Source organism: Ziziphus jujuba, chromosome 8 (genome assembly GCF_031755915.1).
Source record: "Ziziphus jujuba cultivar Dongzao chromosome 8, ASM3175591v1".
Taxonomy (NCBI): domain Eukaryota; kingdom Viridiplantae; phylum Streptophyta; class Magnoliopsida; order Rosales; family Rhamnaceae; genus Ziziphus; species Ziziphus jujuba.
Window position 1 is genome coordinate 24,208,955 of NC_083386.1, and position 25,321 is coordinate 24,234,275.

The 25,321-nt window shown below is 32.5% G+C and overlaps 4 protein-coding genes across 6 annotated transcripts; 3 read left to right on the forward strand and 1 right to left on the reverse strand.

Annotated features, from left to right (window-relative positions):
- The first annotated feature begins 3,782 nt into the window (after window positions 1-3,782).
- Window positions 3,783-7,468, forward strand: LOC107414338 (putative glycerol-3-phosphate transporter 1). The gene is made up of 3 exons (XM_016022448.4): window positions 3,783-3,997; window positions 5,036-6,084; window positions 6,564-7,468. The coding sequence occupies exons 2-3, from the start codon at window positions 5,085-5,087 to the stop codon at window positions 7,112-7,114; spliced, it is 1,551 nt and encodes a 516-aa protein (XP_015877934.1). The 5' UTR covers window positions 3,783-3,997; window positions 5,036-5,084; the 3' UTR covers window positions 7,115-7,468.
- A 4,234-nt stretch (window positions 7,469-11,702) lies between these two features.
- LOC107414318 (uncharacterized) lies at window positions 11,703-12,997 on the reverse strand. The gene is made up of 2 exons (XM_048469466.2): window positions 12,583-12,997; window positions 11,703-11,982 (listed from the first exon to the last, which is right to left on the reverse strand). The coding sequence occupies exon 1, from the start codon at window positions 12,789-12,791 to the stop codon at window positions 12,618-12,620; it is 174 nt and encodes a 57-aa protein (XP_048325423.1). The 5' UTR covers window positions 12,792-12,997; the 3' UTR covers window positions 11,703-11,982; window positions 12,583-12,617.
- A 1,247-nt stretch (window positions 12,998-14,244) lies between these two features.
- On the forward strand, window positions 14,245-20,582 carry LOC107414340 (E3 ubiquitin protein ligase RIN2). 2 transcript variants are annotated; one of them, XM_016022449.4, is made up of 13 exons: window positions 14,245-14,400; window positions 14,862-15,298; window positions 15,495-15,572; window positions 16,659-16,745; window positions 16,845-16,966; window positions 17,297-17,393; window positions 17,520-17,625; window positions 17,738-17,898; window positions 18,001-18,138; window positions 18,214-18,281; window positions 18,358-18,588; window positions 19,476-19,857; window positions 20,077-20,582. In XM_016022449.4, exons 2-13 carry the CDS (start codon window positions 15,059-15,061, stop codon window positions 20,131-20,133), a joined length of 1,767 nt encoding a protein of 588 aa, XP_015877935.2. In that variant the 5' UTR covers window positions 14,245-14,400; window positions 14,862-15,058; the 3' UTR covers window positions 20,134-20,582. The 2 variants fall into 2 exon arrangements, with proteins under 2 accessions (XP_015877935.2, XP_015877936.2); XM_016022450.4 differs by having other exon boundaries at window positions 17,741-17,898.
- A 2,064-nt stretch (window positions 20,583-22,646) lies between these two features.
- LOC107414321 (uncharacterized) lies at window positions 22,647-24,927 on the forward strand. Of its 2 annotated transcripts, none has more exons than XM_016022433.4 (4): window positions 22,647-23,075; window positions 23,164-23,362; window positions 23,903-23,976; window positions 24,590-24,927. In XM_016022433.4, the coding sequence occupies exons 1-4, from the start codon at window positions 22,950-22,952 to the stop codon at window positions 24,701-24,703; spliced, it is 513 nt and encodes a 170-aa protein (XP_015877919.2). In that variant the 5' UTR covers window positions 22,647-22,949; the 3' UTR covers window positions 24,704-24,927. The 2 variants fall into 2 exon arrangements, with proteins under 2 accessions (XP_015877919.2, XP_015877920.2); XM_016022434.4 differs by having other exon boundaries at window positions 22,651-23,075; window positions 23,918-23,976.
- The last annotated feature ends 394 nt before the right edge of the window (window positions 24,928-25,321 follow it).

Below are 25,321 nucleotides of genomic sequence, written 5' to 3' on the forward strand. Positions count from 1 at the left end.
TATATATATATATATATCTATGATGGATTTCGAGGTGGAGATTTCATAGTTGATTCATAGGGGAATCGAATTGAAGCTGAATTTTTGTTTGTTTTGGGTAAAATTCATATGGGTCTCTATCATTTGCAACGTTGAACAACCATTTTATCCGATTTAGAAAATGGAAATGGAAGAGATCCTAAGCTACAAAAGAACATTATCATATATTCGTCCTTTTTCTTCAAGTCTATCCCTTTTACTTTCTTCCTTTACTCTTCTAACAAAATCTTTTTCTCCTTTTTTCTTGTTTTATTTTCAAAATAAAATGGATTATAACGATCATTATTATATATATATATATATATATAAGTGTTACAATATTAATATTCTCATATTTTTGCCCACCGCAATTTTTAGTCGATGCGTTTTTTACACGCACACAAGAGAAAACGAATGTTGCAATTATGCATACCTAAAGGCCCTTCCAAAGTCTCTATTACCAATACTATTTTACAATATTTTTACATAAAAATACACGATATTTGTTTGTGTTGTATAATTGGACAGCCCCAAAAATGCTCACCGCAAAATGCAAATCTTATGCAATTGTTTAAGGGCCGTCAAAGAGAGACATGGATATATAACAAAGAAAACAGAGAGACGTTTTGGTTTTTGCCAATAAATTGTATTGTTTCGTAGCTAAAAAACAGAAAGCTATTAATGCATGAGTAATAACTTGTATATAGGCATTCATTTTCACTTGGTAGCAATAAATTTCAAAATTATATTTATTGGAGATAAAAAAATAAATAAATAAATAAAGCATTTTGCTAGGAGGGAATGCAGTTCTCAGTTGTAATCAATGACGGCGATATGCATCAATTAATTAACTCCAATACCTTTTACAATATTAGGGGTGTACAGTTAACTAAACATCCTTTTCAATTTTTACCAATTCTTTCAGGGTATCCCTTCACAGATACGAGGAAGATAGTTTGTTTTCTCCAACAAATTATATGGGTCTAACATTTTTCAGCTGTTTTCCTTGCTCTGCGATTTGCATTACATATATACAACAATCCGAAAATAATATTGAGCTATATATGATATATGTGTGTGGCTGACATTAAGTTTTCAAATTTTTTTTTTTCTTGTAATTCTCAAAGAATTTTTGTCGTCATGCTATATTAAATATGCATTTGGTCCAATTTTCTCTTCAAAAACAATATGCGTTTTCTTGATTGGAACCAAAAATTAAAAAAAAAAAAAGGTCAAAAGAATCAAAAATAAAAAAGAGTAAAATACAAAAGAAATAATGATTGAGGATGGAAAACGAGAAGGGAAGAGAAGAGAAAAGAACAAGAGAGAACAGAGGATAAGAAAAAGGAGGAAGAGGTTGAGATAGCTCTTCAGGTAGATGAAGACAACAATGCTTCCATCTTAATCCTTAACATGTAAATATATAATTAGATATAAAAATATTTGATGGTGGGTATATATATATACAATTCTGATACAACTAGGAACTTCTGGAGAACGATTTATAAGGGAGTGTGTTTGTGGTCTATGCAATCCTTTCTGTAAATCAATCGTTATACCAAACTCATATATATATATATATATATATATATATAAGTTAAATTCTAAAAAAGTCCATCTATCATGGTTATTAAGTTCTATATAATTGGGTTAGATCTTAAAATTTTATAGAATTCAATAATTATATTAACTAGATTTTATCACATTAAGAACGTAAACTGCAAGTTATCTAAATCTATTTATATATATATATATATATATATATATATATATCTTATTTGAAACAAGTTTTATATATATATAATGTACAATAATATTTTATTGGATGATATTAAAGATCTTAAATTATTTAGTAGATGATCTTTTATTACATGTGGTTCATAGGTATTTTATTTGAATAATTATTCATATGGCCTAATAAAATAAAATCACATATTATATATAATAAATTTGATCAAATAAAATATCTTAACTTTATTAAATTGCAGAAAGTATACCAGTAATAAATTATTTTGAGGTATGAAGAGAAGGATGTTATCTAAGTCAAGTAATCAAGAAGGTCGTAGTCGCTTAGACAACAGCTATTAAATCACTCCCTAAATTTCTCTGCTCAGACGAGGGCAATTGAAAATATTATTTTAAGGTGGAATGTCATCTAAGGCGGTATGAAATGCGATGTAATTTCAATGCATTTATATATATTATTTTGTAGTTACATATACATTTATATATATATATATATAAATATATGAGGATTTTCTGTTTTCATCTCTATTGGATTAATGAAAATTTTCACTTCATTTTAAAATGTAGGTAATAATTTTATTTTATTTTTCCACTTAATCTATTTTATTTATTAGTCAATATTTTTAAATAGTGTGCCTCCCGAAAAAAAAAAAAAAGAAAAAAAAAAAGGCTCTAGACCCCTTTTACACCAGCACACATAAAAAGGCTTTTCGCACACAAGACCATTGAAAGGTGAGTGCACCACGTGGCATGCATGCGGTGGAAAAATAATATTGCCTTACGTTAGCAGTTGCAGTAGATGATTTCATTTTATTTTATTTATTTTTTATGGCTGCAGATGATTTTAAAGTCATGGATCAAGCCAGCATTCGCATTTTTTTATTTTTATTTTTTATTTTTCCACCCTTCATAGACGGAGTTTAAAGCTGTTCCATGTTAAATTATATTTATTTTCACGTTTAACTTATTCATTATTTAGGTGGTGAACGAAACATATAGTTTTATTTTTATTTGATTCATAAGCCAATTTGGCCTCTTCTAACCAAATACACAACTGATTACAATTCAGAGCAAAGCAGCCAAGGAGTGAGCTACACATTAGTACTACAAGGAGTTAAACACTTGGTTAAACTTGTTAAACAAAACAAATGTGTATTTTAATCAAAATGTACCTTTTTTTACTAAAGTAACAAGAGAGAATTATGATATCCTTTCAAAAGACAGAATACTAAAACCTTGAAATATCCCTTCAATAGACAAATTATAAATATTAGGGATGAAAAGTTAACCAATAAAAAAAATTAACATGTATATATATATATATATATATCTATATCTATTTCTTACGTTTGCGCAATATCATTTGCAAAATTATTAGTAGCTAGATCTGAACTTCAGTGAAAATAACAAGGGAAATTTTTTTTTTGATAATTCTCTAAGATAACAAGAATTTCCCAATACATTGAATAAGTATTTGCATTATCTTTACGTATTTCCCATTTTTCTATAAAGGAAGAGAGAAATTAATTTGTAAATTGTTTTCAACTTGGAGATTAACATATATACACGTTTAGTAAACACAAAATATACAGCAAATTCATATTGTTAACGTTGTTAGCATCTTTTGCAAGTTTTTTTTTTTTTTTTTTCCCCCTATTTGCAAAATATAATAATAAGGTATAGTTTGGTAACACATTAATTTTTTCTACTTAATTAGTAACATATTCTAACTGACTAGCATTACCAAGTATTTGATATAAGCGGATTACATACAAGTATTTTCATTTTTTTTTTATTATTATTATTATTTTACTTCTGCTGTTTTTCAATTGGGACTCGTCGACCCCTACGGTGTTCCCCAAATAGAGAGCTCCACACCGAACAATTGTCTCACCAAGGGCATTATCGTCAGCTCGTTCATTCGCAATAGGTTAAAAGACTTTAAGAACTCAGCGGGAATCAAAAATGTTCGATGGGGCATTTGTGGAATTTCAGACTTTAAAATATTATTACCGTCGAGCTTAAGAATCCTCACGTTCCTTGCTTTGGGTTCAGACTTTCGCTTGCGAAAAAAAGCTTGAATAAGAGTTTCGCTGCGTGTGCTTGTTTTTTCTTATTCGTTACTCAAAACTGAAATACAGATTTCCAGAGAAACAAACACAGTCTTAGATTTTAGAGAGAGACAAAGCCTAAGAGAGAGAATATATACACTGCTTCTCAGCTAAAGCTACAGGTATATATTTTTTACCCGTGTATATATATATATATATATATATAATTGCAGAGTTCGGTTTTTCTGTTTTCAATATTTTTCAACCGCCATGTTTTTTCTCTTTGATTTCTTTTTCTTTTATGTTTGAGTATTCTCCTTTATCTGAAAAGGAAATTTGATTTCTGAAGTTTTTTTTTTCTTTGGTCCGTTACATTTCTGATTTTCTTTTTTTTTTTTTTTCCTTTAAAGTTTTTCATTTTATTTCCGGTCTAGTCGTGCGAGAGGGTTGATTAATTTCATTAAGGATGATCTATGGAAAAAGCAAAGTCTGATTAATGGGTTCTTTTCAGATATGTTTTCGTTTTTATTTTGGTTCCGTTGGTGATAGAATTCCCATTTGATTTTGATTGCTGCAAAGTTCCTGTTCTTTTCCCAGTTAAAGTTGTCTTTTTTAAAATTTTCTCTTTCTTTTACATTTTGATAAATATGATCTCAGAGATTGATTTTACTTGGTATTATAGAATTTCTGAATGTTATCTGATTGAGATTATAACTTTTTCTTTTCTGGCCGGTTACAGTCTTTTTTTATTCTTGTTGATGTATAATTAAATATCTATTTTTTTGGGATGATTGAAGTACGTTTAATGCGTACAGTAGTTGGCAAAAAGTAAAGTTGACACAGGGAAAAACTATTCCAGGAAAAGCGGAGGGAATTTTCCTTGTGAATTCTTCAATTTCTCTTATGGTCTCGAAGATCTTGTAGCCACTGACTTTCCCTGAAACTAATTTAGCCATCGATCATTTCTTGCATACATGTTTGGATGTTGGGAATCAGGGGATTGTCGGCGCTTGTATTTTCTAGAAAGTTTCGACTTTTTTTTTTTAATATCCTTAAAGTGGTCAATATTTTGGAACATGTTACCTGCAAAGTTTATGGAAATCTCAGATTATTAATTTTAATCTATGTTAAAATTCAACCATATCACTTTACAACAATGGTTTATGAATTGGTGAAAAACTTCTTTTAACCTTATTGTCGTGCTTGTTTTTCCTTTTCAGCTTGAAGATTTGGGATCTATAAGAGGGAATAGAAGCTCTTTTTCAATACATGGGTTCATTATCGGAACCTGAGGTAAATTCCAGCAAGCCTCCTGGAGTGCGCTTTGTGGAGCACATAAAGAAATCCCCAGTTTCCTTCAAAACCCACCAAGCTATTGTTCTTATTTTAACTTTCGTTGCATATGCTAGCTACCATGCTACTAGGAAAACCACAAGTATTGTTAAAAGTACCCTTGATCCTCAATCCTCTGAGTTGGGGTTGAAGCATTTGCCATGGAGGATAACTTACCATCTTGAACCACCTGAAAGCAGAAAGCTTCCACCGGTGCTTGGAAATGGTTGGGCCCCATTTAATTCATCAGATGGGACATCCCTTCTCGGTGAGCTCGACGTGGCTTTCCTCGCAGTATATGCATTTGGAATGTATTTTTCTGGACATTTGGGTGATAGGATGGACTTGAGGATCCTCTTGACAGTGGGAATGGTGGGTACTGGTGTGTTCACTTCACTTTTTGGTGTTGGATATTGGGGAAATGTTCATAGTTTTTACTACTTCCTCATTGTTCAAATGATTGCTGGTCTGTTCCAATCGACCGGATGGCCTTCGGTTGTTGCAGTGGTCGGAAACTGGTTCGGGAAGAAGAAGAGAGGACTAATTATGGGTATATGGAATGCTCACACTTCTGTCGGGAACATTACAGGTTCTTTGGTTGCTTCAGCACTATTGACGTATGGATGGGGCTGGTCCTTTGTTGTGCCCGGTATCATTATCGCTTTTGTTGGTATAGTCGTTTTTCTTTTTTTGCCTGTCAGTCCTGAATATGTCGGGGCTGATGGCGAAGAAGATGAATTGCATTCGCCAAAGAAAAGTGGAGAGGGACTAACAGAACCCCTGGTGGAATCAGAGAAGGAGATTAAGGATACACCGGTAGGGTTCATTGAAGCATGGAAAATTCCTGGTGTTGCATCTTTTGCACTCTGCCTCTTCTTTGCCAAATTGGTTGCTTATACATTTCTCTACTGGCTTCCCTTCTACATTAGCCACACAGGTAATTTACCCTGCTTTAACAATAGAGTGTTCAATCATCCGTTTCTAAAAGTGTCTTTGTGCCTCTCTGTATCTGTTGGCTTATTGTCTTGCCCGACTGAACAACTTATGGATAAACATATCTGGATCTTTGATAAATGACTAGTAAAATTAGATTTAGATTACAGGGCATTTTGTTGTTTTTCTTTTCTACATGAAGTATTTGTGACTGCCAATTTATGCAAATCCTCCAACCTTTTTTAAACATGGTTAGCTAGAAATGTGCAAAAAGATAGATATGTGTTTTGTGAAAACCTTATTCAATGTACTTGTTAGTTTTATATCATTGAAAAAATGTTAGTCTTTTGTGTGGAATTTTCTTGGATGGGGATATGAGATATCTCTCTTCATATTTCAACTTAAAAAACTTCTTGCATATATGTCTTCTTCATATTTTGGAAAGATCGTTCTCGACTAACGTTAGGTGGTGATATTTTGCAGCTATAGATGGCAAGTATTTATCCAGTGAGACAGCTGGGAACTTTTCTACATTGTTTGATGTTGGAGGGGTACTTGGAGGAATTCTAGCCGGTCACATTTCTGATCGCCTAAATGCAAGGGCAATAACAGCAGCAAGTTTCATGTATTGTGCCATTCCTGCTCTCTTCTTCTACCGCAGCTATGGACATGTTTCCTTAATATTGAACATAGCCCTTATGTTCATAACCGGCATGTTTGTGAATGGGCCATATGCTCTTATAACAACAGCTGTCTCTACCGACCTGGGAACTCATAGCTCATTGCGAGGTAACTCACGGGCATTGGCAACTGTAACAGCAATCATCGACGGAACGGGCTCTGTTGGGGCTGCAGTTGGACCATTGTTAACAGGTTACATTTCCGCCAAGAGCTGGAGTGCAGTTTTCACCATGCTTATGGGAGCAGCTCTAATTGCAGGGCTGCTATTGACTAGGCTTATCGTGTCCGAGGTGAGTGAAAAAATTGAGGAATCAAGGTCTTCAAGATCTTCAGCTGCAGAACTTCTTGTGTGAGACATATGGGATTATGGGGAATCCTCTATTGTCTGCTTCAAAGCCGCTGATTGTTTAAAAAATAAAAATAAAAAAAGAAAAAAGAAAAAAAGAAAAAAAAGAAAAAAAGAAAAAAGAAAAAAAGGTGATGTTAGTATAAAGAAAGGATAGAAGGATGTTTTTTAGCCTTCTCCGCGATTTTACTTTCATAGTGGTGGGAAAAAGCTCGGACTAAAAGAAAGTGAATGTGGTGGATGTAATGGTGTCTTTGTGGTGGGTTGCCTTTTTGTACATTTTTGGCTGCTGTATCTAATTAAAAAAAGAGCTAGGATAAGGAAGAAAAGATCAATTCAAACCTTATTCATTTTTGTACTACTTTTTTCTCCAAGCCTAAGGCTTAACCGTTGGATTCCGCAATCGAATTTATTCCTTTTTCTCATGCTTTGTCCTTTCATATCGAATAATGGACAAGAACAATTGCAAATTGCAGAGAAGGGTTAGACCATTAAGCAAAATCAGTGGGCCACATTTGGAATAATGTGCTTAAATTAAATTGGGATGGCTTCGATGGTTCTTGGTGGGACAATGTCCACTATCTGCGAAACTTCTTGCACGAAAGCCAAGTTTCTTTTGCAAAAGCGTCCTCATACGTAAAGACAAAGAATCATATTTAGCCGAATGGAAGTGGCAAATTTGCCCCTGAAAAAGGTTAAAAAAAAAAAAAAAAGAAAAAAAAAAGAAAAAGTTTTGAGAGCATTCCGAGAGGGAGACTCGTGGAACATTTGCTGCATATACATGAAAAAACTTCTTTTCTTTTGCAACATCCGCATGGACCACAAAATAGCTATTATGACTGTTGGGGGGCACGGTAATGAAAATTAATATAAAAAGGTGCCAAGTGATCTCCACCAGAATAATAGAATCGGTGTTGATGGGTTTCACTCAGTAAAAACTGAGAATACATCTATTTATTTTTTTCAATTTAGAATATATTATATAATTCTTTATTTAAAATAAATAAATAAGTTGGCTCGTAGTTTACTGAGCATCATGATTTTGAGGAATGTTGCCGGTAAAAAAAAAGAAAAAAGGCATGGTAGAGTCGGTAGACAGTGGGCCATATCAGCGTCATGCGAATGGAAAGATATTTAAATTAAGTGGGTCAGACAAAAGGCCGAAAAAGGTGGTGTCCTAAACTAGGAACTATTGCTCTTTTTGGACCAACGACATCAAAAATCCCAGAAGCATGTTACTATTATACCAGTGGTGTTTTAGGAATTAAATATTTTGCTTGGTTTTACCATTCCTATTTGATCTATTGCTCCTCTTCGTTTGCATATCTTAATATGGTGTTTATTTTAAGATTTTTATTTAAGACTAAGAAACTAAACTCAATGTGATCTTTCAGAAAAAATGTGGAGCTTTAATTAGTTCGATTATATCTGCTTGTATATATGATATGTCAAATTTATTACAAACAGTCTTGACATTAATTATTCAACCCCCCCCCCCCCAAAACACAAAAAAAAAAAAAAAAAAAAAAACAATGTGACCCTAATTGAGTGAAAAGAATATATGTATGATCCACGCGCATAGACATTTTGCATTTGGCCCCACATTTTGTTGATTATATCATAAAATAAAAATAAAAAAATGTTCTTACCTCATGGCTTTGCCCCCACTTTGCAGAAAAAAAAAAAAAGAAAAAAAAAATTTAGTGAAAACTATTGCTTTCTTGGAATAATAATTTGAATTCGAATAACCTATCAAAGAAAAAATATGCCCCTCTATCCACTTCTATATGCATTATGTTGTGTAATAAATGAAAGTGGTCCACCTCGACCATGAAAACTCATGAGTCAGAGTCGCAACTAATTGACATAAAACAAAATTCCATATCAAAATAAACCAGACCAAATGCAAACCAAAACGAAAAACATCTCTTCGTTTTTATTTTATTTTATATAATTTTATTTTTATCTCATGTCGAAAAGAGGCAATTGCCATTTCATGAGTTTGCTTTTGGCAACAAATAATCTATTTTATTTTGAAAATGAACAAGTGCATGTTGACAACAGTAAACATGGATGTTTTAATGGCATGTGAGTATGAAGGCGTTAATACTCCTAGGCTCTGTTCAACTCTTTAAAAAGAATAATAATTATCAATTAATACAACACAAAATAATAATAATTAGTTAGTAAACATGAAAGACAATTCTTAAAAAGGACAAAGAAAATTATTAATTGCATTTCTTAGTTTCCTATACTTTAATGAGATTGCACACATTAAACCTTTGAATTTAAAAAGATTTAAATTATTTTACATTAATCTGTTTTTAAATTGATCAACAGAAAGATTAAAAATTAAAAAAATTAGTTACTTTTCTCAATTTATAAAAAAAAAATAAAAAAACATTGATTAACTAATTAATGAGGAAATTTATTAATATTCTCAATTTTTGAATTTTTTATTAATAAATTTGAAAAATAATTTGGAAATTGGATCATAATTATATATTGAAATTCTGACATGTAACGTTTTAAATTAAAAAAAAAAAAAAAAAACAATGTATCATATGGCCAGCTATTAAATATGACAAAACCGCAACATTTTAAAATTGTTAATGGTGGCCCCGCGGTCGACGTAATGATGCATTGTAGGATGGCAACGTTAAATAATTGGATAAAAGATGCATGAAAAATGAGTGAGTAATAAACAAAAGCAAGAATTTGATACTACTTTTAATATGTACCACAAATTAGATACTTTTCTGTTTTGCACACCACAGATTAGACGCTTACTGGGGTGTGAACCACTAAATTGTTTAACTATCCAAATGATAAAATATTGATCTATTTAAACATTAAGTTTACCGACCTCCATTGACATTCCTGCAATTCTGATTGTATTAATTATGTATAATAATAGGAGCACAGGTACACCTTCACCATATCCATCTATCAGCGCTTAATCACTCCTTTGCTTTTATTAATTTAGTCTAGAAAATTACCCATTTGATAAAAAAATTTGAAACCACTGGCGGAAACAGAGGTTTTGGGCACACTGACTTTTGTGACACGACTTCAAAACGATCGTATGACTCCTGACCAACAAAAGCAAACACAACCCAATCCAATCCAACCTAACCCAACCCAAAACCTCCTCTTTTGTTTTTTTAATTTTTATATTTTTGCCTTCTAAATCGCTAAAGCCTGAAGCCCAATTTGAACAAATTGCCTTGATTTAAAAAAATAAAAATTAAAAATTAAAATTAAAATTAAAATTAAAGTGGTAACATATTGACATTTTGTTTTAGAATTTTTATTTTCTCTTTCTAACTATGTATAATTTGTTTTATTTAAAAGTTGTTAATAGTAGTTAAAATTTATTAGATATCTCAAATAATTATATATTTTGAAAAAAAAAAAAAAAACCCATAACCATCATAATGTGTCTAATTTGATGTTTATATATATATATATATATATTTACGTTTTCCCCCCTTTAATTCTGTAGTTAAAACAGATGCCTAACAAATTTTAATTATCATTAATGTTGCTAAGAAACATTTAAATAACCAAATTATACATAATTAAGTAGATAAATAAAACAAAAATAAAAACCAACACAAACAACCACCATATTCGGTTTTGCTGCACCCAAGACTTCAAGTAGACCTTGAGAATTCGAGGAAATAGCTGACTCATGCCACTAAGCTATACCGAGGAATTGTCCACCTTTGAAACTTGATAAGCTCCAAAAATGGAACGATAATATTTTTGCCAAGGTGCAAAATTATCTTGCAGAAGCAAAGGCTAGAGCTATCCAAGAAAAACAAGCAACTTAAAAGTTATTTTGTGCTTGTGCAACAAAGTTTCCTGACCAAATGTTTATCAATATGGTTAACATCTACTTGTTCTTTCATTTGGCATGTCCATGAAAGTTTTAAAGAGAAGGTGGTGACAAATTTCAGAGGTTTTCATGTATTCAGGTGTTGGAGCTTCATCCTCACTTTTTCTTAATTGACTATCACTAATTCTAAATTCTAAATAATCAGGTTGCCTTCTCCTATCATTGAGACTGCCAAAAGACATCTAATTACAACACACGGTTCTAAACTCCACACCAAAAAATTTAAAATTAAACCACAGCTCAAGCTTCTTTCAGATAACATAAAGCCCCAAAGATTGCCCATTAGAAATTCATCTATCCATGATTCAGCTAGCAGAAATACACACATTTAAATCAACAATTAGCTTTTGTTTAAAAGAAAAACAACAAATATGTTGGTTTGCAAATATTTGTTTAGAAAGAAACAAAGCGTATCATACTCATTTTCAAGGAAAAGTTATCTTCTTCTACAAAGAGATCCACCCTCTCAATCAAAATTATCATGGATAAAACTTGACAGACATCATATCAAACAATTTACAGTGTGCTTCCATCACGATACACACACAGCACCACCACACCAGACTCACATTAATTTTATCCTTATCATACTCTATATAAAGATAACATGTTAAACGAGAATATACGACACAAACATAAGTTGAACGTCAAAACTCATAATATTTTGTTATGCCCCAAAAATTGCTGCTAAAACTGTTGCTATATCAAAACTATAGCAATCAGATTGCAAAGTTCCCCCAGGCTTTTAATATGACACTGACACACTATTTAAAGTGATTGAAAAATGTATACAAGCAGACTTCAATGTGCATATAATCCCCTTGCCAATGGTAAATATCACTAAAGAAAACGAAATGGAAGTTTCAAGATAGAAGGAAATCTATTAGATACAGTAGCATAGAGACCTTATCGAGGAGTGTGCTAGAACCAGCACTTGCCCCTGGTGATGAATTCTCCTGACCATTCTAGTGAACCTACCAATAGAGATAAGTCAACAATTTAGGGTCCTCATCGGTGGTTATTATTAAAGTCCTGTTCATGCAGGAACTATGAATGTGGGTTGCTCACAATTGACTCTTGTTTCTAGCACTTGATTAAATTGCAGGACACTGCAAGCCCACATCTCTTATGCTTCTTTGAGATTCAAACAAAACCTCAAAAAGCAAGTCAAGCAACTTAATTTCACCAAGGATCTGATTGAACACAAAAGAGCAATGCCTACGTACAAATAATTAAACCCTTTTATCGCATAAATCTATATGCAAGCATGCTAAGTTTCATTCAAAATCAGTTTAAACTAAAACGGAATGCGGCAAAGAAAAAATCATAATGACCCATTAAGGATTTCAAATTTGACAAAAATTTTCCAACTAAAATCTAAAAACTTCATCTTTCACTATCTTCTATTAACATTAAAAAATCTAAACTTTTCAATTAGGAGCAAAAAAGAGAAAGAGATCCCAAAACCACTAATAATGTGTTACCACTAATAATGTGTTTACAATTATTTTTCCCTTTCCTTTGTTCTTGTCGTATCAAAATGGCAAACACAGAGAAAATTCCAAAATCAGAACCTGGGTTTGAAACGGCGTCGTTCCGATCGGACAAATCAATCGTCGTCATCCCTCTTCTTGGGCTTGCGGTACTTCTCCTCGACGTGCTTGGCCATGAAAAGGGCAGTGTCCGCAAGTTTCTTGATGTTGGGAACGTTGTAGTTCTGCGCGATGTAAACCCCACAAGCCGTTCCAGCAATGAAGGAGAAACAACTCCTTATTATCCCCATCAAAATCCTCCACGACCTCTAAACACTGACTCTTTTGGGAATTGAAGATGTGGATTTTGGGTTTTCTGTGGAAGGATCTGGATTTTTAGAGTTTCTTCAGGGTTTCAAACAACTGCCCACTTAGGTCGTCTTCTGAACTTTGGCGGTGTGGTTTTTCATTTTTTGGGTTGTTTGGCTGGGATCGGTTTTTTATTCATGTGGCGAATTATAACATTTCCTGCTCCAATTTTAATTCCAAATGTTGAATTATTTTGAACAATATTGATAGAAGTTATAATATCTAGTTCTTCAAAATAAAAAATTAATATCTAGTTTTATTTTATTTCAACAAAAAAGTTTTATTACATTTTTATTCAATTTGTCAAATGAAATTTTAAATATATCTCAACATTTTTTAAGGGGTAAACTAATGAACATTTTTTTTTTTTTACTTAAAATTGATTTTATTAATATTTTTCAAATCATAATTGTACTTGTTTCAAATATTTCTCGCCGTAAAAAAATCTTTTAGTTTTGTTGTTTTAATTTTATGAACTTTTAACAACTTTTTTCATAACATTATTATTTTTTTATTTAGTTGCAAATGAAAATTCACAAAAGCATAAACATATGTGTTTTTGGTGAATAAAGATAAACGCATGTTTATAACTGAAGAAGACCCATTTACCTTTTTAAAAAAATATATATATATATATATCTGAAGAAGACTAACAAATTATCTTTACCTCCCCATTCTAGCTATATTTTAAATTGAATATAAAAGACCATATTTTACATTGCAAAAATATAAATTCATGTTCTTCATATTTTAAACTCACCTTTTCTCTTTAAATATATTTTAAAGTTATCTTAAAGTTATCTTGGCAAACAAACATGAGAACATCACAAACCGCCAAAATTTCAAACTTATTTTAGAATGCTTTTCATATGTATCTTTGATTCGTTTCTTTTCATCAATTTTCTTACTTGTTAGTTGTGAAAAAAAAGTCATGTAAGCGATGTATTTTTGTTCTAAAACCAAAAGAATATTCTATCAAGGAAAAAAAAAAAGAAAAAAGAAAAAAAGAAGCTGTTATAGGTCCATTCTCATTTTTTACTTGTTTTTTTATTTCAAATTTAATTTTCACTACCTTTCCCTTATGTTTTATCTCCTATTTTTATTATTTTCTTTATATATAAGTATTTATGATGTAAATTTACCAAACCTTTTACCTGCGGAATATTTGCTGCTTACCAAACCCGATATGAATACTGTGTTGTTCAAACTTCAACAACAGGAAAGAGACCCGAAAATATGTTATTATTTGTCTTTATTATTTTACTTATTGAAAAATAAAAGCATTATTTTTTTAAATATTTTTGGGACGAAGAAATTTGGTATCTACTACCTTTCTTGACTTACTTTAATGCTTTTGCAATTTTATTTTTCCCGTAAATATTGACCCGGCTAAAATAAAATATTTTAATTGATTTTAATATTTTGTTTCATTAAAAAAGAAAAAAAATACTCTCTCTCTCTCTCTGTCTTGTACACATACGTGAGACGCTTCTGACAAATGCAGAAACCCCCACCGACGCAAACCACAGAATTGTCTGAAGATCGAGTCAGGTTCGCGATTTGCTTACTTGTTCTTTGTATTAATTTGTTTGATTACCCTAATACTATTATCTGATTTCGCTGATTCGTTCTTTAATTACGTTTATCATCTGCTTCATCTTCCATTCTCCATTCGTTTTTACTTCAAGTTTTTAGGGATTTCTAATTTTATGATTTGGTTAGTTTCAACAATTAAAAGAATTGGTTCGGCTTCCGATCGAATTATTTTTTTTATGATCCTATCAGGTAGTTCCATTTTTATCATGCTTTTCTTGAAATATTCTGTGTTTTTCTTTTTATCTTGTTATCGAATTAGAAATGAAGGCTTTCTTATTTTTTTAATTTTTTTTCTTTACATTAAACATTTTATTGGCAGCCAAACGGCGCTTTATTGCCATTATCATTTTCTTTTACTCTTTATTTTGTGTATGGTTTAAGATGATGTGAATTTTGATCATGTATTATTTTGGCAGGCTTTGATTTCAACTTTGTTGAGCTAACATTACCAATGAATTTGTAAATTTGGTGGGTCTTCAACTACGTCGAAGTCTGTGCTTCTCTGACGTTGTTCAATGCCTGGGTTATGAGTAATGGGAAAAGGGTCATGCTAATTCAGTTCTGATGAACACTTTGGAGTTGGGTTAGACTTAAGAGGTTGAACCAGTTGATAATGGGTTTGAAGTATATAGCAATCTCGTCAGTATGGACGGTATTAAGCTTCGTAGGACTCCAGTTGTGGACAGAATCCTCGTTAGTTAAACTAAAATCAGATGGATTAATTCGTGAGGCTGTTATCGATGCCGGGAATGTTGGACATGTTGTGGATTTGCTTCTGGGATCTTATGGGACTGTTGCACTAATTGCAAATTTTGTGCTCAATGTATTCATTTTACTCGTTCTCTTTCTTAAGGTAAGCTTGTTATTGCGACCGAATTATATGCAGGTGTGATTTCTGAGGCTCATTTCTAAATTGCTGTTATCTGTCTACTCTTGTGGTTGGTTACTATTCTAGTTTGATAAAAAGTTTATCAAACCATCATCATATTGATGTGATCATATCCGTTAATGTTGGTTTCAATTGTTACAACTTTTTGTTTACCTTGCAGACTATATTCTTTGTGGAGTTGTATCCTTCTGAAACTCGGAAGTTGGTGGAACGTCTTATCAATTATGTTATATATAAGGTAAAATTTTTCACAAACAATTGATTGCTTAAAAAAAAATTAAATCTAAAAAGGGGAAAAAAAAAATTTGGGTTTGTATTTGTGTATATCTATCAATCAATTTTATACACTTGTGGTTGAGATTTGGTTTTGTCAAGGATGTATTGACCATGAAGAAATGTAATTCTTGGTGTTTTAAATGGGTCTTTTAGCATTTTGGCAGTTCTTGCAAGCTACAAAACCATTATAGATGCTATTTTAATTTTTAATTTTAATTTTAATTTGAGCCTATTTAAGTGGTTATGCTTATGCAAGATGGTTAATCCTCGAGGAAACTTATGGTCCATTTTAGGATATGAGCTAAACGGAAATGCCATTAAATAAAGAGGGCTTATAAAGAGTAGTTTGTTACAGTTTGGAAAATTGAACATATAATTGCTTTCTGAGGTAGATGTACTGTGAGGGTGAAGAACTTGGAGGTTTCAACAATGGATGTGCTGGGAAATGTTTAGAAGAGGTTTGGTTATGAGAGGAACCATCTAAAAGTTTTATATTTTGGATGAAGGTGTAAGGGTTTCGGTTGTTTATATGTATTAAATAAAAAAGGATGCAGATTGGTTTAAAATCCTGAAAATAAAAGGTTTGAGTTCTTGAGTTAAATGAATGGGAAAGATGGCCATTAAGAAGGAAAAAGTTGCCCTTTTTTGTGTAATTTGTTGGGAACTTGTTGGCTTATACTGGAACTTCTGGTTTCTGAGCCGTGGTGCTAAAAAGAAGGGCTTTACCCGGAAATTTCTTTCTCTTTAACTTCTTTGTTTTTTTTTTTTTTTTTTTCAATCTAATAATTGTTACAGTGTGGATGGAGAAGTATAGTTTGTGTAGTGGCAATTGGATTGTGAATGACATGACTATATAATATCTCTGGATGTAGGTTGAGTTTAGGAGGTGCTTTATAGATTTTATTTCATGTATTTGATTCCAGTAACCATGATAACTTTTCTATTTTGTGTTGTATATTCTATTGCAACTATTTGATTCCACTAATCTTGATAAAATTTTTAATTTTTACTGGTTTCTTATGTTTGTAATTTAATGAATATTTTACAGGGAACATTTTTGCCACTAGTTGTTCCACCCACAATATATCATGCAGGCCTGTGGTCAATTTGGTTGACTGTTCTTTGTTGTTTAAAGGTATGTGATGTGATATTCTAAGAAGGGCATTTTGGTTCTGTATTTTAATATTGAATGGAACATGAAGCTTATTCTAGCATTCCTGCGTATATTGTACAGATGTTTCAAGCTTTGGCTAGAGACCGACTTGAACGACTTAATGCATCTCCTTCTGCTACACCATGGACATATTTTCGTGTCTATTCAGTATTGCTGTTGGTCTTCTTTGTTGATATACTCTGGTATTGCCTTAATTTTGGTATCTTTGTGGTGGAATACTGTAGAAATTGCTTTTTGGTATGTTATATCTGTTTTAATATATACTTAGAAGCTAATTGCACGTAAGTATGTCTATTGCTGGATGATATGACTTAATTTGTAGTTCATTAATCAATTTAAAAAGTGCTACTACCAATAATGAGATAATCAATGGATTTTCCTTTTTACACATGATGCAATGATGGGTTTTTTTCTTTTTCTGTCTTGCATATAGAAGTGTTTCTTTGTGTTTATCTTTCTAACTAGCATGCAAAATTGGGGACTGGCTCTTATGTATTTTTGGGTGCTTACAGGATACAGTTGTGTCTGGTAATATACCAAGCGGTGAGCGTACCTGTCTTCCTTTTGTTGTTGTATGAACCTTTCAGTATTATGTTTGAGACACTCCAGGTAATTGGAACACATCCTGGCAGTTCTCATTATTGATTGATTTAGTCTGTCCCTTGACAACATGTTTCTATTGGATTTCAAACTTAAGTTGACAGGGTTTTTCTGGTGTGTTAAATGTGATTGTAGGCTATTTTGGTGCATGGATTTCAGTTGCTTGATATTTGGTTCCATCATTCAGCATGGAGCAGCTCAAATTGTGGAAGATTTAAACTTTTTGATGTATCAGCAGCAGGTTTATAGTATATTATTATGGTTTAATTTGTTATGAATTTACTGATGGAGTTTGATTTCATTATTGATAGAATTCTCAATTTGGTAATATATGGTTCATGTGTGTGATACAGCAGGTTCATTGTTGGAATGGAAAGGCATTCTTACAAGGAATGTGGGTTTTTTCCTGGATATGGCAACGATGTTGATGGCACTTGGTCATTATGTGCACATATGGCGGCTACATGGCATGGCATTCAATCTGGTGGATGCTGTCCTTTTCCTGAACATACGTGTAATTATTTCTGCAAATATTTTATTCTATTTTCTGTTGTGAATATTTCAGAATCCAGTATTTTAGTTATGTGATATCTTGTTGATTCATGCAATTGTGCAGGCCTTACTAAGTGCAATATTTAAGCGTGTAAAAGGATATATGAAGTTGAGAAAAGCTTTAGGTGCTCTTCATGCAGCACTTCCAGATGCAACATCTGAAGAGTTAAGAGCATACGATGATGAATGTGCCATTTGTAGGGTATGCTTGGTATTTTGTTGCTTTCCTTCTGTTTTTCACTTGATTCCTAAAAGTAATGAATTGAGCAAATGATAGGAACCTATGGCAAAAGCAAAGAGGCTCAATTGCAACCACCTTTTTCATCTTTCATGCTTGAGATCTTGGTACTATTCATGTTCTTTCTTTTTATTAGCCATCACATTTTTGCATGTGATACTGAAAATTACTTAACGATGGCAGGTTGGATCAGGGTTTAAACGAGATTTATTCATGCCCAACTTGTCGAAAGCCACTTTTTGTAAGTAGAACTGAAAATGAGGCAAATCCACCTGATGGAGAAGTTTTGAGTGATGAGCAAGTTGCTCGTCAAATAAGTGCAGGACTTGATCGGCAGAATACTTTCGGAAACACCCTGCCTGCAGGAGTATTCCCTAACCAAACACAGCAATCTACAGAGGGCAGTCCTTGGAGGTTTACTTCCTTACTCTGTATAGTTTTGCTTGCGTGCCTTGAAATGTGATAATCTTCCTGCTTATAGTTGAAAATTTTTGAAATTTTAATTGGTGTATGCTTAAGATCATCAAAATTTCTTTTCTTTTCTTTAGATTGCCCTGTTAGTAAGGCTAAATAAGTGTTGTAAATGCTGGGAATATAAGTAAGGCATCGACCTTTTCTCTTTTCCATCAAACTAACCAAACACAGCTTTCTACAAACGGCAGTCCTTGGAGGTTCACTTTGTTACTCTGTATTGTTTTGCTTGCCTGCCTTTAAATGTGACAATTTTTCTGCTTATGGTTAAAACATCTTGAAATTTTACTTGGTATATGCTTAAGATCCTCAAAATTTTCTTCTCGTCTTTAGATTGCCTTGTTAGTAAGGCTAAATAAGTGTTGTAAACCCTAGGAAGAGTTGATGTATACGAATGGCATCAACCTTTTCTCTATTCTATCAAATTAGCTGACATTCTCCACTGGATTCCAGTGTTAGGAAGCATTCTTTTCAGGTGTTTTTAATGGGCATGTGAAAATTAGTTGTGTGGAGTATTCACATCAACTTAAAATGCATCCATAGAAAAGGCCTTGCGTTGTGTCTGAAATGCTTAGTGGATAATGATCCCTATGTAAACTGCGGTGTAATACTTAAAATCTTTATCATTTTGGTCATATAAACCTTCCAAATACACTTTCATTTGCAAAGTCAATGGCAAACAACTTTTACCTGGAGTGGTGTTTCAAAAGCTGCTTGCTTGCTATTAGAAAATGCAATCTCTGAGTATTTATGCAAGACATTGAATCTCTTGTTTCTTTTTCCTTACTTTTTTCTTTAATGTTTTTCCTTCACTATTTTTTGCCCCATAGGAGTGCAGGATTAGATTCAAGTTGGTTGCATACTTGGCCAAGCCAAGGAGTTGATGGAGCTGGTCCATCTACAGCTATGAGATCAGTTGGACTGGGGAGAGTTCAGATGATGATGAGGCATCTTGCATCTGTAGGTGAAACGTATGCTCAGACTGCTCTTGAAGATACTGCCTGGAGCCTATGGCCTATGAATGCCGCTCAGGATGCTACGGCTGGTCTACCTATTCCTCCTGCTCCTGGTGGAAGATACCCTGGAGGAACAGGTGGTTTACATATGAGGACTGTCTCACGCCCTGCAAATGACAACATGGCAAACATACTTGCCATGGCAGAAACGGTGCGTGAGGTTTTACCTCACGTCCCAGATGAATTAATTTTTGAGGTATTGTTTAAATTAGAGCACAATGTTTTTGTCTTAGGGATTTTCTGGTTTGATCTTTAGTCATTTTGCCACTGCTTAACTAGTTTCATATGCCATCTTTTTTCTTCTTTTTTTTCTTACTAAAGAGGGGAAAAAAGAAAAAAAGAAAAAAAGAAAAAAAGAAAAAAAGAAAAAAAGAAAAAAAGGAAATAAAATTCACAATATATCTTATTTTTGCAGGATTTGCAGCGAACAAATTCCGTTACAGTTACTGTGAATAATCTTCTCCAAATGTGATCAGGCATCTGTTTTCTTCTGCTAGTAATGTGTTTTAGAAGTTGGCAAATACTACTTTAGGTTGTTTAATTATCGCAGGCCTCTTGTCTCTTCCAATTATCTCCCTTTTTGTTTTTTTTTTTTTTTTTTTTTGACTCTTCTTCTGTTTGACCTCCTCACATTCATAAGCGTCGTTACTGTATATAGACGCAACACATTGAATAACTTGTACTAAACGGAAGAAGGAAAGAAGCACAGTCATGTTTTGCACAACTTGTACTAAACGGAAGAAGGGAAGAAGCAGAGTCATAGTTCTTCTGTGTCTCTTCCCCTTTCCCCAGCAATGTCAAAAATAAATCTGCCATGTATGATTTACACATGTATAGGTTTGTAATTCTGCGATGGGGTTCTGATTGGCCACCTTGTTTGATTTTCCATATCAGCAGCTTACCTATGGTTCTCTCATTTAATTGATTGTTTCCATTATGTATATAAATTCCGTTGGGTTTGGCATTGGATGGCAAATAGACAGGATGGTTCACCTGCATAGCGAAATAACAATGCAGGTTTGTTGCTTTCTTTAGTGTTACATTTCTTCCATGTATTACTAGTATGAGGATAATACCAATTAAGGGTATCAGGATCATTTACTTTATTATTTTTAATTTTTTGGGATAATCCTATGGATTTATGTAGTTACAAGAGGAAGCTATTTTATTCGAAACTTTAGAATTTAGATCGAATTGTTTTTGCTTTGGAAAATTATTTCATTGAGCATGATATTTTCTTCTTGGTAATATGTTGAATGGAGCTATACAATTTAAATAATATATATACATATGATATATATATTTTGGTCATCAAAAATATGTTTGACCAAAACCCAACTTATTAAAGTAAGAGAGGTGTAAGGTTATGTGATTTGGTGTGAAAATGGGAATTTAGTAAAAGAGTTACAGAATAAGATAACGGGTTGAACCGGTCAAAACCCGGAAACGCTGAAGTTAAAAAAGACAACGGCGTGTAGCCGACCAAACGGTGCGGGGCGTTAAGAGACAGAAGCTCGGTTTCATAGTGAAGCACGAGCTCCGAAGCTTTTTTGTCGCGCCGTCTTTTCGAAGCCGTCGACGAGGCAATTAGAAAATCATAGATGGCACACGGTAAGAGTTAACGGCCTTGGACGCGTCAATTTTTTACTGGTTTTGAGCTAATATCTGTTTCCCACTGACCGACTTTTCTTTTGGTTCTTATTATATTTTAATTAAGTAATTAATTAATTTTCTTGGAGAATTGTAATTCGTCATGGTCGATATGGAATTTATTTTTACGTAATTTTTTAAAGTCCTATGTGTTAATATATACTTTCTGATTTTATTGAATGTTTCTTACTTTTTTAATTTCTATTAAATTGGTTTCAAAGAATGTTAGATAAATTTGATGTGCAAGTAACATTAATGTCAAAATGATGGATCTTTTACATACTGGAATGAATAAAAACCTATTATTTTTGCACCGGTAAAAAAAGAGAAAATGGTCCAAAATAAGTTGACATGCAGCAGATTATTTACTTAAATAATTATTTATTTTTTTTAAAAAAATTATAAATCTATAGGCAGTAAATTAAGATTTTGTTTTTTTTTTTTTTTTTAAATTTGGGTTAAGAAATTTAGAATCGTTGCGTACCCTTCTTTATGTGATGAATACGCTCAAAATCTGTCCTTTTTTTCTCAAAACTGTTGTGAAATGTTGTGCTGGACGCATGACAAACTGATATCCTGCAGCATCATCACCCCTTGTGAGATCATTGAGATCAGTGATGAGGGAATAATGTACATATATTTATATTTGTTCATATTTGCATAAAGAGCAAACCGGTTTTTGTTAATCAATGTATTAGTTAAGATTGATTAGTATAATGGGGTTTGGTAAATTCTTGTCGAGATGAGAAGGTGGTAAAGAGCAACAAACACGGAGCCACAAGCATGTAATCCAACAGCAAGATTTGAATAATTTTCGTTAGAAACAAACAAGTAGGCAAAAGCTCTAGCTTCGTAATCTTACATTCTTTTATTTATTTATTTTTTTTTCTATTTTCTACATTTCAATTTTTAGTGCACACATATTTTTTCTCTTTCTCAACCCATTTCCTAAGAGCCTTTTTTTGACTACATACCTCCTTGTGTTTCCAAATGCCCCCTTAAAGTTACTTCTTTAATGTATCCCATCGAGAAAAATGCTTCTGATCTTTGATTATCGTCACGGTTTAACCCCAGAAATCAAGTCCAAGAAGTCGGATTAATGTTGTAGTTAACTAATTATATGTTTAACATGTTTCGGCACAAATCACTATATATGTTGTGTAAATTCAAGATCAGAACAAGTAGATTAAAAAAAAAAAAAAAGTCAAAATTTTCTTCCGCAACCAAAGGAATCATGTATCCTGTATATATAAATAAAAAATTCCTCTCTCTTTCTCTTTCTATATATATATATATATATATAAATATATGTTTTTGTTCGTCTCTAAAGTTGATTAAAAAGCATATAAATTTGGAACAAGCTCTCAAATTATTTCTCTCCTCTCCCAATCCCTTAGTTTTGCAAGGCCAAGTTAAGGGTGACAGTGTGTCAAATTTCTGGTCCCCCTATTTACTTAAGACAAGAGAGAGAAGGCCACCGTACCCCAACTCACTTTTTTTCCTTTTCCATCAGTCTAATCACACATTCGTTTGCACGTTCTCTTGGACACATTCATTACTCTTCTTCTTCTTCTATTCCCTTAACAAATCCAATACTCTCCTTGAAAAACTTATATCCAGCTCTTCTTATCATCATTAATGTCGTCTTTCATATCTTTCCTTTTCACTCTCTTATTGTTTTTCTCTATGCATGAATATTGCAAGGCTCGTCATCTCGCAGTTGGCAACAATGGTTTTGCTTCTCTATTCCATTACCCTCACAAGGTTGATTATATCTTTTTTTTTTAAGTTTTTATTTTTGTATTTCTTTTCCCATCAACTATATATTTATTTGGCTATCCAATTGGTTCAGGGTCTGTTTCCGGGTATGGTAAAGGTCAAACTTGAAATAGATTCAATTGGAGAAAAAACAAAGGGAATATCAGATAGCATTAATGCTGATAATGCTAAGGCTGTTGCTAAGAGTACTGAAAACAGGAAGGACCACTCGAGGATTTCTATAACGGAGCACAATAAATATAGAAATGGAGGAGGAGGAGGAGGATTTTCAGGTGTTGTTTCGATAAAAAAGCCTCTTGTTAGTAATGTTTCTTGGCGTGTACCAAGCAAGAGCCATGACAACAACCATCACAATCAACATCCTGGCCTTTTCTCTGATTATTCTCGACCTAGAACTCGTCCTCCATCTCATAATTAATTTAGATTTCTCTCTCTCTCTCTTCTCCTTCAGTACTCTCATTTTCAACTTGGCTATATGTCACAAATTTTGATCTATTTACAACCTCTGTCTATCATTCCCTAGCTCCTCAAGCTTCTATATATAAGAACCTAATTATAAATGATTAAAAGAGAGCCTAGGAATTTTAGGACTCTGTAAATTTATTAGTACTCCAGTAAAATAATTCCTGGCTCTCTTTCACCCAGTTTTGTATGCCAACAATTTATCAACTTAACACTTTCTGATCCATCTATATATATTACGAAGCTTGGTAATATTACTGTCATTAATTGTATTGTCATTATGATTTCTTCTTCAATTATTGTTGTTACTGTTTTTATCATCATCCTGATCATCATTGTTTATTGATAAGGATGGAACAATGCAGGAAGTGAGATTTTTGAGTCTTTTTGTCATGTGGGTTTGCTTAAGGCAACACGTATGAAGGTAAAATTATAGAATTGTTTTCTACTTTTTTCCATTGATTCGGTTAGACATGCATGCATGAGTGAAATTGTATATCTATGCATATATATGTTTTCTCTCATTCAGGAGATTCTGTCTGGGATTTATATATGTGATGTTTTGTTTTTATAAAGGCACAATATGGTACAAATCAGTCAGTATAGATTATCTATAGTCGTTTCCACTGCATCATTATAATATATATATATATATATATGTATATCTACACATGTGGTGTATGCTATGTATATATATATATATATATATATGATATATATGCATGGGAGACATGCACTAAGAAACCATTCAAAAGCATTTTGAATTTCGTCATTTTCACGTGGTTCTGTCCCTCGTTGTGAAGTACATTAGAAATTTCATATTTGAAAGCTCCGTGTATATATATATATATATATATATTTTTTTTTTTTCAACTTATGAAGAATATTTGTCAATCATTTTCACCGACCTTTGGAAAATGCTCTTTTTTGATTATTCTCCTGATCTGTTTGTAAATTAATCAATCATGGGTGTTGGAGGAAGGGAAATAAGTATGGTGATGAGAGGATTAATACAGTTCTCCCTGTGTTGTATGTAGGACCCGGGAAGGAGAGGGCTTAAAGAAGATGTAGATTTCAAGACTAAGAATGTACAAGATGATGATTATGATCCACCACATCAGACACCGCCCATTCACAATAAACAGAATTAAAATGGATCTTTATATTTATATATATATGGTTAAAATAATAGCTATCTAGCTATCTTTTGGAGATCGACGGACTTTAGCAGAGTGATTTTGGTGAAAATTTGATGGTTTGGGCTCTTATTAACTGCGAATTTAGACTATGAGAGTGCACTGCTCAGCAATTAATTTTCTGTATTAGTATGAATGCTTTTAATTAATTAGAACTTAACATTAATATATTTTGCTAATGGGGTTATGTTCCCCTTAATGCAAGCATTTGCCAAATATTTTTTAATTAAGTATCCAACAAATATATCTATATATATGTATATATAATCCGAAACCAAATAGATTATTGACATTTGGAAAGCTCTTATCGATCATAGTCTGTGATCCAAAAGCTGCAAATTAATTTTAAATATCGAGCATCGGCTAAATTGGTGGTATGACAAATTTTATTACGCTTGCTTTGGACGATATAAGAATATCAAAATAACTGGTCTTATTGGGTAACAATAGCATAGAGGCAGTCCTCTAACAGTACCTAACTAAGAATTATTATTATTTGAATTTTGGTTTTCTAAATTCTAAATAATTATTGACGAAGCAAGGTTAAAAGATATTACTATTTTTTGTCATTTT